The 11,329-nt window shown below is 37.5% G+C and overlaps 1 protein-coding gene across 1 annotated transcript; it reads left to right on the top strand.

Annotated features, from left to right (window-relative positions):
• The first annotated feature begins 761 nt into the window (after positions 1-761).
• Positions 762-10,748, top strand: soat1 (sterol O-acyltransferase 1). Its single transcript, XM_058639352.1, has 16 exons — positions 762-922; positions 1,943-2,094; positions 3,452-3,510; positions 4,568-4,716; positions 4,847-4,906; positions 5,068-5,175; positions 5,527-5,806; positions 5,995-6,073; positions 6,672-6,756; positions 6,873-6,918; positions 7,022-7,151; positions 7,241-7,338; positions 7,431-7,529; positions 7,860-7,995; positions 8,678-8,823; positions 8,993-10,748. Exons 2-16 carry the CDS (start codon positions 1,944-1,946, stop codon positions 9,068-9,070), a joined length of 1,704 nt encoding a protein of 567 aa, XP_058495335.1. The 5' UTR covers positions 762-922; position 1,943; the 3' UTR covers positions 9,071-10,748.
• Positions 10,749-11,329: the final 581 nt, after the last annotated feature.

Consider the following 11,329-nt stretch of genomic DNA (forward strand, 5'->3'; position numbering starts at 1 on the left):
ATTATAGATTAAATCACTCAGAGAGGAAGTAAAATCAGTATTGTAATGTAACAAAGTACAAATACTTACTTCTTACTGTACTACAAAATTCACATATCTGTACTTTACTTTGTTATTTATATTTACTTTTCTCTACTACATTCCCTCTATCTTTGTAATTCATTACCACCAAACAAAATGAGAAGAAGAAGAAGAGTTGGTAATGGTCTTATAGAGCTTTTCTAGCCTTGTTGAGCTGCTTTACACTATAGTTTTGCCATCCGCACGCTTCAACATGGGGTTAAGTGTCTTGCACAAGGACACATGTAGAGTAGCAGAGCTAGGAATTGAACCACAACCTTCCAGTTGAAAGACAACTTGCTACCATGGCACAATCCTAACTCCTGACTTCAGAAAATTACAATGATGTCAGTGTCATATACTTTAAGACTCCTAAATAAGTAATATTATAAAAAGTGACTTCAACTTCTACCAAAGTCATTTTCTGGTAAGATACTTGTACTTTTAGGTACTTTATAGAAGACTGTAAAATCTACAATCAAGTCATTAGGTCTGTTTGATAATAATACTAGTACATGTAAGGTAAAAATAAATAATATGGTGTTATCACTGAGAATATGGAAATCACTGAGAAGAATTTTAATATTGTGTTGAGTTACCGTGACCAATGTTGTGGCCGCTGGTGACGTCGAAAGGAGGAGAGACTTTGGGCCAATCAGCAGCAGCTGTCGTGCCCATCTTCTTCGTCATCATCGTCTCCTCAGTGTTTATACAATGGGGAAGGTGAGCAGCATCATAGGTCGTCGTCTCTGAAGGAGTTACACGTGTGAGTCTGGACTCTTTGAGGTCGGAGGTCTGAAGAAGAAGAAGAAAAAGAAGAAGAAGACGAAGACGAAGACGAAGACAGCACTTGTCCACTGAAGTGAGTGACTTTCTGTCCACCTGCTCCGTGGCGTCAACAGGCTAATTTGACTTAACACGTTCACCTTGTGTCAACAGCCGTGATAACTAACAGGCGGAAGCTTTCGTGTTAAATTTAAATTATCAGGAAACAAACCACTCTGCTTCTTCGCGGTCTAACTGACACATGTTTAATCCCTGCCTGTCTGTCTGTCACACTGACTCTTGATATTAGCTTGACGGAAGCTAAGTAAGCTGTTAGCCGTCTGTCTGCTGTGAAGCTGATTTGATTTGAACTAGGTTTGCGTTGTCTGTCAAAGTCTGCTACGTAAGAACTGATCTTTTTTTTGTGTCCGTAAGACATAGCATCTTAACTTTCAGTTTGCTTATTTCATTTAACCTTAACTCAACCTTAACCTACTTTAGGAGGAAGCTTGAGATTAAAATCAATACAAATGCAACTGGACAACTATGTTAACATCAACAAATAACATCAGGAGACAACAGTCAGGTACAACTATAATGATGATAATAATCTTTATTTCTTATATTTATGTAAGTGCTTAACAGTTCAGTTAAATATCAAGTTCTCAACAAGTAGTAGTAAGTAGTACAAGTACCAAGACAAAAAAGACAAAACAAAACTGTTTGAAAGCAGTTGACTAAAAGGACAAAAATAAGTAAACATGAATGAATTCAATTATACATTCCCAAAAGCTTCGATTTAAAAACAAACAAACAAAAAACGACGTGACTGACTGTGTGGGATGTGATTAGTCTAAGATCGCTTTACATAGATGATGGACAGCAGCAAGACTGTAATAATGAGGCATTCATTTATCAGTTAATTAAATAAGCAGCGTCATAAAAAAGACTTATATAATTCTACCTTTTTAAAATAGTTCGAAGACGTGAGTATTTTGATTTAGCTCTGTAGATCATTGCAGGAACAAAGGCTATAGTAGGAAAGTTGCTTTTCTGACAGGTTGGTAATGTGTCCACTGTGGATTTCTTCACTTTAAAAAATAATCTGTGTCTTCAGGATGGAGAGTGGGGATGACGGTGTCCTCAGGTCCCGCTGCAAGTCCACCCCGAAGAAGATCAGCTTCTCTGACCTGGATAGCTCTATAGATGGGGATAGTAGTCCTGGGGAACATCGGCAGGGAAGCGGAGACAACCACATCACCAGCAATGGTAAGAATCTCCACCTGTCAGCTTGGACAAGAAAGAAGACATTGACCCTCCTCTTCTACTAATTTGTCTTTGGTGTCTTACCGCAGTTGGCTTCCGAAATGTTGCATTACTGCCTCCCTCTTCTTCAGGACATTGACCTTTTACTACTGTGAAATCTGGGCTGTGCAATGTTGACTCAACAACTCCCTCCCTTTTTTTAATTTCCCTACATTTTCCTGCGTATCTTGTTGTGCAACGACTCATGATGTGTGATTGTGTCTTCCTCTTTTTACCTCCACCAAGTAAATGTTATGGCCCAAGAAATAAAGTGTTCGGTTTTAAATGAAGATCACGTTACAAATATAGATTCAGGAGGATTCAAATAATAATAACAAAACATTGTTAACTTTGTGAGATCTGGTTTTGTCCCATGATACTGTTCATGTGGCAAACCATACTGTGACTATACTGTGAAAATGCTTGTAGTCTTCTCTTTGCAAACTTAACTTGAAGCTTTTATTGTCTATTTCTCATCTATATATGAACAAAAACAACAACATTGACATCATGTGCTATTGGAGAAGAGCTGGAACCAGTGATTAAGACCATTAACTCATCAGGAAAATGTTTTACTGACATCATGTGAGAATGTACTCCTGTAAAATTGGAAAGGAGACATTTAATTACATTGAGTCTCACACAGGCATGTTTGTATTGTCCTGTTTGTTGACATCTTCTTTTAGATGGATGATGAATAGCCATCTAAATCCAGTAACTGAACAAACTTGTTCATCATCAGACAGCTATTAAGGCTGACAGCCAAAAATAGCCTTGATCATAATAAGCATTCACATTTACTTAGCTTGTGAGTCACAAGATTATACTTTACTCACAGTGTCATTCATAGGTGTGTCTTCTTTTGGATTTTGCAACAATGTCAACTGTCAACTGATGTAAGCTGACTTTTGCGATTTTAATACACAGTAACACTTTGACAAAAAAATTACTAAATAAAAAAATATTATCTTCAAATATAGTCTTGGTTATGATTCCATGGATTTCATTCTGTGTGACAGATATCTTCATTTGTATTATCTGTTTGTCTTGAATATTTTACCAGTGTTAATTACTGTTTGCATTTACCGGTCAAAGTTCTGTTAAGACAAATAAACCTAGCAACTCAGTTGGCTCTTTTGTTCATTTGGGTGTGCCCTAATGTAGAGCTGCTAGTTTGACAATTAAAATATACAAAGCAATGTAGTTTAGAAAGGAATAGAATTCCTTTAGTATCAGTGTATAAAAACAACAACATTTGTTAGGTGATGAGGATGGGATTGTGACATGCTGACGATAGTCTATGTTCTCTTTCAAATTTCAGGCAAGATTGAAGTGGAACATGTGATCAGCAGAAAGCTACAGCTGAAAAGAAAAGCAGAGGTTAGTACGCGAGTTTGATTTTTCTAAAGGTCCAGTGTGTATTTATTTTCATTTGAGAAAAAATTAACACAAAATAACTACATAAAATGTTTTTATAAAGGTGAACAAACCTGATTGAATGAATTGTTGTTTTTTTATTATCCCAGAATGCAAATTTATATTTATATCAGGAGCCAGATCAGCTCTAATGGGGCAGCCATTTTGGACCACCATGTTGTTATATTAGCCCACAATGGACAAACTAAATATCATTTGAGTTTTCATGCTAATTGAATGCTACATTCAACATTCTACATTGCTACACATGCTACATTCATACAGTTTCTCACACTCCAAAGAGAAGGGAAGGGTGAGGGCTGCAACATGCAACTTCACCAGTAAATGTTTTCTTTAAGTTGTAGAAATCTTGAATTTACTCGCTTCATAAATTGTTACTTTGTATGCTTTTTGATTTTGAAACAAAGACATATATGTTCTTGAACTCATCATGAGTGGTACAACGTTCTGATCACCACTAGATTATGTTTCAGTGGATGGTGTGAGTCAAATGATACTGCGCTGTGTGTTGGCTTCCTGTAGCCTCTATCCACCAAGATGTGCACTGTGAACATTTGCACTTATTTTAAATTTAACTCACATATCCACATAGCTGAACCAGTGGCTTGGTTTTGTTCCACTGGAAGAAGTTGGGGGGTTTATGCTTTATTTTCTTCATGTAGTGGTTGGTGGCTGCTTTTGAAGGTGATACTGGAGAGCCCATAGCACATTAGCACATATTTCTACCTGTAACAATTTCCTTTCCAGTGGAAATGGGTGATGTTCATGTGCACACAAGCAGATCCATCTCACCATTTAAACTGATGACAACTGCCTGAGTACATTTTATCAGTGGGTTGCCTAAGGACAGATGAAGATAATGTATTTTTCTTTGAATTGTGTCGATTTAGCTGCATCAGTGAATCTTCAGAACATTAAACCAAACCATGCAGAAATGAGATCGTTGTTGTCACAGAAATGCTATATGAATCATTTTTTTGTGTTTGTTATTGTTACTCAGTTCCTGAAGAGTGATCTGATGCATCAGTTTAACAGTCAGGTCAATGACTTTGTGGACAGTCTTATTGAAGAGTCGGCCAGCCTGGAGCCAGCACCAGTTCCTGCCGTCTTCTCACCCCCACTGTTAGACAAGGAAAAGAGCAAACTCAGGTATTACTTGTCTACAGTGTTGCTCCAAGATGCTTCAAGTAGGGTGCATGTGGGGTAACAGCGCATGTGCTCTTCTTGCTACAAAAAACATATTTTGATGGTCACTAATTTCAGTTCAATTTTCCTCTAGGAATTTCCGACCTCCTCATGGCCAGGGAAAACAGTTTGTCAGCCGCAGGTCCCTTCTAGAGTAAGCTTACGCTTTGATGTTACACTCTTATAAATATTGCTCCTACGCGGTTGGTGTTATATGCATTTGTGTATACAGCGTGCAGTTTTAGTTATGCTTGCAGATTTTGTTTGTGCAAATGCAAATGTGTAAATACACTTTTTCTGTCATCATTTCTGCAGTGAGCTGTTTGAGGTGAACCACATCAGGACCATCTACCACATGTTTATTGCCGTCCTCATTCTCTTTATCTTCAGTACACTTGTGGTAGATTTCATTGATGAAGGCAGGTAATATAAGACTGCTACCCATTAAGCTTTTAAATTTTTGTCCTTGTTTGTGAGTCAGTTAACTAAAAGTTAACTTTTCAGTTTTCTTTTTCCTCCATTTTCTTTTAATTCCACATGTTTCTTTCTCTTTGAGGCTCTTTGCCCACTCACTTTGGTTGTGTTCAAAGTGTCTTCCCTTTTTAAAGGGCATTTTTCCTCTCATTGTGGGAACTGTTGAGTGTATCTTTCTGCTTTAAGGTTTCCATCTTAGTATAAAGTGTCTTGTAATAATGGATCAACAAATTTAACAGAGTTAAGATAACCTCATAAGCCTGTACGTGTCTCATGTCTTGTTTTTCTACTTTTCCTCAGACTGGTTTTGGACTTTGACCTGCTGGTCTATGCATTTGGACAGTTCCCTCTAGTGGTGTGCACATGGATCTGCATGTTCCTGACTGTGTTGGTGGTTCCCTACACCCTGTTCCACCTGTGGTCACAGACCCAGTCTGGGTCTCACCCCAGGTTGTACACTTTGCTGTTTGGATCATTATTTCTGCTCTACCAAGCTCTAGGTCTGGGTTTCCTTCCCACATATGTGGTGGTGACCAACAGTATGCCTCCTGCATCCTGCTTCATCATCATCCTGGAACAGGTAGGATGACTAGTGTGGCTGCCTTTAGTGAGATGTGTCACAGTTAGAGTGCTGTATTATGCCATTCTACTTGCCTTAGATAAACACTTTCAAATGTAATTTGAAATGTCCCATTTTCTCACCCCCGTTGAATTGAACCTGTGTTAAAACTATTGCTTTTGCTGTTTTCATCACTTCTCTAATTCCAGGTGCGTCTTATGATGAAAGTACACTCCTTTGTCAGGGAGACTGTACCTAAAGTTTTGACCTGGGCTAAAGAGAAAAAGAGTATGTCATTTCCGCCCCCCCCCCCCCCCCCCCCAAACCAGATTTGCTTTTATTTTTCTCTGTTTAGCCACATACAACCTTTATATTCATATATTTCTCACAGCTACTACTTCTTCTTTCGGGTTCTTTCTTTAGGGGTTTCCACAGGGGATCATCTGGCTCCATCTTCTCTTATGCCATGTGTCCTCTTCTGTTACACCAACTGTCCTCATGTCCTCCTCAACGATATCCATGAACCTTCTCTGTGGTCTTCCTCTTGTCCTCCTGCCCGGCAGCTCCATCTTCAACATCCTTTGTCCAATATAATCACTATCACTCCTCTGCACGTGACTAAACCATCTCAACCTAGCCTCTCTTACTTTATTTCCAAACTGTTCAACCTGAGCTGTCCTTCGAATATGCTCATCTTTAATCTTATCCATCCTGGTCACTCCCAACGAGAATCTTAGCATCTTCAGCTCTGCTTCCTCCATCTCCTGTCTTTAAGACATTACCACTACATACATCACAGTAGGTCTCACTACAGTCTTGTAGACTGCACAGCCTCCTTATTCCTAATGTCCGTGTGTTGATGAGCAGTCTCTTCTCTCCTGTACAGGCCCCAGCCCAGTGGTCCCTCAGGTTTCTCAGTATATCTACTTTCTGTTTGCACCGACACTCATCTACAGAGACAAGTACCCACGGTAAGACAATTTTTGCTTTATCCGACTTTTGGTATTTTGGACATCCTTTTGAGACCTGAACGAGTACGTGTTGCTTGCATAAAAGGTGATCAATCCTTGTTTCTCATGCAACCCAGGAACCCAGTGATCAGATGGGGATATGTGGCCACAAAATTACTTCAGGTACCAAGCTATTTTACAGTTACACCTGGCCTTGCTTAAGGTTTGAAGAAAACAATACTAGCTCATTTTTCTTTTTTCTATTCCAACCATTTCCACCCTGCAGATACTAGGCTGTCTGTTTTATGCCTACTACGTGTTTGTGCGGCTGTGCATCCCCCAGTTTCGCAGTGTCAGTTTACAGCTGTTTGACCTGAAGGCCATGGTCCTCTGTGTCTTTAACTCAATCCTGCCAGGTAAGATCAGCCCCCCTTTACATTTTCATCTCAGGAAATGAGAGTACTATAATATTGGCCACATTTGTGTGACATGTTTCTTTCTGCAGGTGTATTGGTTCTCTTCCTGGGATTTTTTGCCTTCCTTCACTGTTGGCTCAATGCATTTGCTGAGATGCTTTGTTTTGCTGATAGGATGTTTTACAAGGTAAAATTCTAACTTATTTGTATTACATTTAATGTATTTTAAGTGTGTTGTAGTTTTTATTTGACTAAATTCAATTTAAATACACGTCACAGGATTGGTGGAATTCAACCTCTTTTGCCAATTACTATCGCACCTGGAATGTAGTTGTTCATGACTGGCTGTACTACTATGTGTACCGGGACTTCCTGTGGGTGAGTGTTTCCTCTCCTGACTCGGTCCAGTCTTAACTACCATGTTAGATGCATATTTATTATGTTTATTGTAATTTAAGCATAGACATTCATCAGGGCTCAAGGATAAACTGATAAGAATTGAATGGTCTAGGTTTACAAAATATGTGGTAACATTTTATTTATCTAATACCTCTGACTCTACTGTGATATTCTAATGTTTTATAAAGAGTTTTTCATTGTTAAACACTGTAACCTGTCTAATAAACTTGTTTCTCATTTAACATGCATAGATAAGTATCTGGCTCTAATATTCTGACTCGTAATCTCTCTCTGCTCTTGTCATTCCAGGTGTCTCAAAAGCGTTTCAGAGCGGCAGCCATGCTGTTTGTGTTTACAATATCTGCGGTGGTCCACGAGTACATTCTTGCCATCTGCTTTGGCTTTTTCTATCCTGTGCTCTTCTGCCTTTTTATGTGCTTTGGAAGTAAGAGAAAAAAAAACATGACTTAATATAATCACACTTGATTGCTTTAAAAGATCCAGTGTGTAACATTTAGGGGGCTAGTTACAGACATTAAGTTTACTACCCATAATAAGTACTTTACTTTAAACTACAAATCATTTGGTTTTCATTGCCTCAGAATAAGCATTTTAAATGTAATTTAGGGCAAGAGGCTTGTTTTACAGAGGTCAACATCTTGCACCACCGTGTTTCTAAAACAGCCAGGGCAGATGTGTGTTTTGCATGTTGAAGTGGAAGCTCACCATGCAAACAACAAGGAATAGCTCTGCCCACATAAATACAATGCATTGTCCAACAAAGGAGGAGGAGGAAAATGCAGAGGACAGAGTGGGCGAGTGGAAGAATAGAGAGAATTCTTAAAGTATATTTACATCTTTTCTGGTATGTGAAGGGAGTCATTTGCTTTTCGCAAAGCAGGTCCCAACATTAGATGTCACCAATTATTACACACTGGACTTTTTAAAAGAGCCTCAAACGCATACTGAAGTGATCTGAAATAATTCTGTCATTTTAATTTGAATCCAAACATTGTTGAACTTAACAGCATTGCTGTCTTATCTCTCTGAAGTTTAGAAACTCACAGACGTTGTGGTTATTTTATTGTATTTTTTTCCACCCTCATCTTTTGCTTATCCTCTCACAGTGATGTTCAACTTCATTCTGCACGACCAAAGGAAAGGTCCCATCTGGAACATAATCATGTGGACATCACTCTTCTTGGGTCAGGGTGTTATTATCTGCCTGTACTCCCATGAGTGGTATGCCCAGCTCTACTGCCCCTTGAAAGAGGTATAATAGCACCCTCAGCATTGCCTTGTCAAATTTGTTGATTTGTTGTCCCTGAAAGATGTGATGTATTTTCTTTTTTGTTGGATACAGAGTCACAGAGTCTGGAATGTAGTTGTGTTTTTATTTATGTGTCTCAAGTGGAGACATAACTTCAGTGTTTTTATTTCAGCCTTCATTCTTGGAGTTACTGAAGCCTCGCTCCTGGACCTGTCAGCAAGGCTTGATGGGGGACATTGGGAGGCCATGAGCTGTGTTTGGACGACAGCGGAAGAGTATCGCTCATCATCCTTATTCTTACTGTAATAACCTTTGGGTCTGTAAATATTTTTGTTTATCCTCTGCACTAAGTTTATGAAGTACGTGCGATTGTAGTTTTGAGGCCCTGTACGTTTCTCCCAAAATGTTCCTTTACTCTCACGGCTAATTCACAATGATGCCTTACTCATAAATTTTATTTTCAAAGGCAACCCCACAACAAAATTACACATTCACATAAAACACAAATGTGAACTCTTATTTTATGTACTATTTATTTTTCATGTTTTCCAGTTACTTTTGCCTTGATCAACTGTGAATCCAGTCCCTGTGCCAACACAATGGTGACCATAATGACAAAGCAGCTAGATACAAATCCTATTCATATATGCAGTAATCAATGATATTTAGCCAAATTTGTAACTGCCACTCTCTTGTAATATACATTTGTTATGCTGCTTTGAAAAAATCTTTGGTGTCATTTATATTCATTACCCCAAATATTTATTTTGAAAAAAAGCCGGTGTATGAGTTATGTATTTTAATTTACTGTTAACTTCTCTTAAAAGGACATAGTTGGCAATTAATTCAATAGTAAATGTAATGCTATAGTTCAGCCATTCTATGATTCAGACACAATAGTTTTACACCTCAAATTGTGTATTTTCCGAATCCTACATTTAGTTTTTACCTTTTTGTTACAAGCTGTAAAGCCACACAGGTCAGGAGTTTGGTGCTCTGTGCCAAAAGACAAAATGTCAAACAAAAAGATGACACTGTGGAGTTAAAATACTTTGTGACTACTGAATGTATTTGTGAATATTGAGTTGAACTGGCTTGAATGTGCACCGAGAGTCACGTTTCTTGTAAACTTAAAGCAAGTGATATTTTGTTAAAGGCCACTGTTGTGTGAATTATGTACTGTGATTTCAAATGCAATGTGAAATCACTATGTAAAAATGTTTGCAGATGGCTGCTAGAATATTTTAACACTGATGACACCAAGGACTGAGATTTGCTTTGTCAAATACTCAGTATCTTAAATAAGACATGCTCAGTGACATCTTGTACATTTGTATTATTTGAAAGACATTCCAAACCAATTATTTCACAGTTGATGTTGCCAATTCAGACATGTGGTAACTGGGAGACTGTATGTATTCTTATGGATAATGAGACGTATTATCTCAAAGTAAAAAAAACTAGTAGTGTGGAAACTCAGAACTAAACACTACATGGCCACAAGATGGCACTGTATTAAAGGGTTTTGATTTCTTCTGCTCATGATGGCAAAACACAGAGACTTCTTTAATGTCCTTTTCAAAATGAAGGTACCAACAACTATTTTTATATCTGTAAATATGTCACAAATATTATATTATAATAATATTAATAGCAGTAAAAGGAGCCAGGGTGCAGAGACGCTGCTTATTTTGATTATTTATTTTGTGAGCGGAGCTTTGCCTGATTTACCTTGATAATTGTTGTTGGGGGGTTTTTTGTTTTGTTTTTTGGGGTTTGGGCTTTTTTTTATGCCATGAATTGTGGCATGTGGCAATTTGTGTTTCCGTATGTTCTATTTTTGGTTGGCAAACAAATGTCTGATACATTCCACCTCAAAGTCATATCACATTATGAGAACTGTGGAGAAATAAAAAAATGGACTTATATATCAAAGTTTTGCCTAGTCATCTTTTATAAATGTGGTTAAATATTATTTAGAGTGATTCATCTGACAAATGGAAAAACATTGAAATGAAACTGGTAGACAATGAGTGAATGAATTAATGAATGAATGAAATGGATTTGCACAATTTTAATGCATACACTGATGAAACCCAAAAGGTTATCACATTGCATTTAAATAAAACACATTTACATTATACTATTTATAATGTACACATATTGTAATATTGTTTACAGTATTACAATATTTAATTATTCAATATTTTGCCTAAACTATCTTATTAATCTTGTATTATATTTTGCTGCTATCATTTGTGTCGTTGTGTAAATGTTTTAAATGTATCCTATAAGTGATATACAGACGTACTTAACTTATTATCTGTTAAATAATCTCTGTGATTTATTTATTAGTGTTTATCATGCGCATATAGATTGTAAAAGAGAATGTCTTCCCTCGTGAGTAGTCTGCATTTTCTTTTATTTCTCTTCCTTTATATGTTTCAAATTATAGCACAGCTTGTCATGCCATATCATCCTGTAGTTGTATACTATGCTACTTTGTATC

Source organism: Solea solea, chromosome 9 (genome assembly GCF_958295425.1).
Source record: "Solea solea chromosome 9, fSolSol10.1, whole genome shotgun sequence".
Classification (NCBI taxonomy): Eukaryota; Metazoa; Chordata; class Actinopteri; order Pleuronectiformes; family Soleidae; genus Solea; species Solea solea.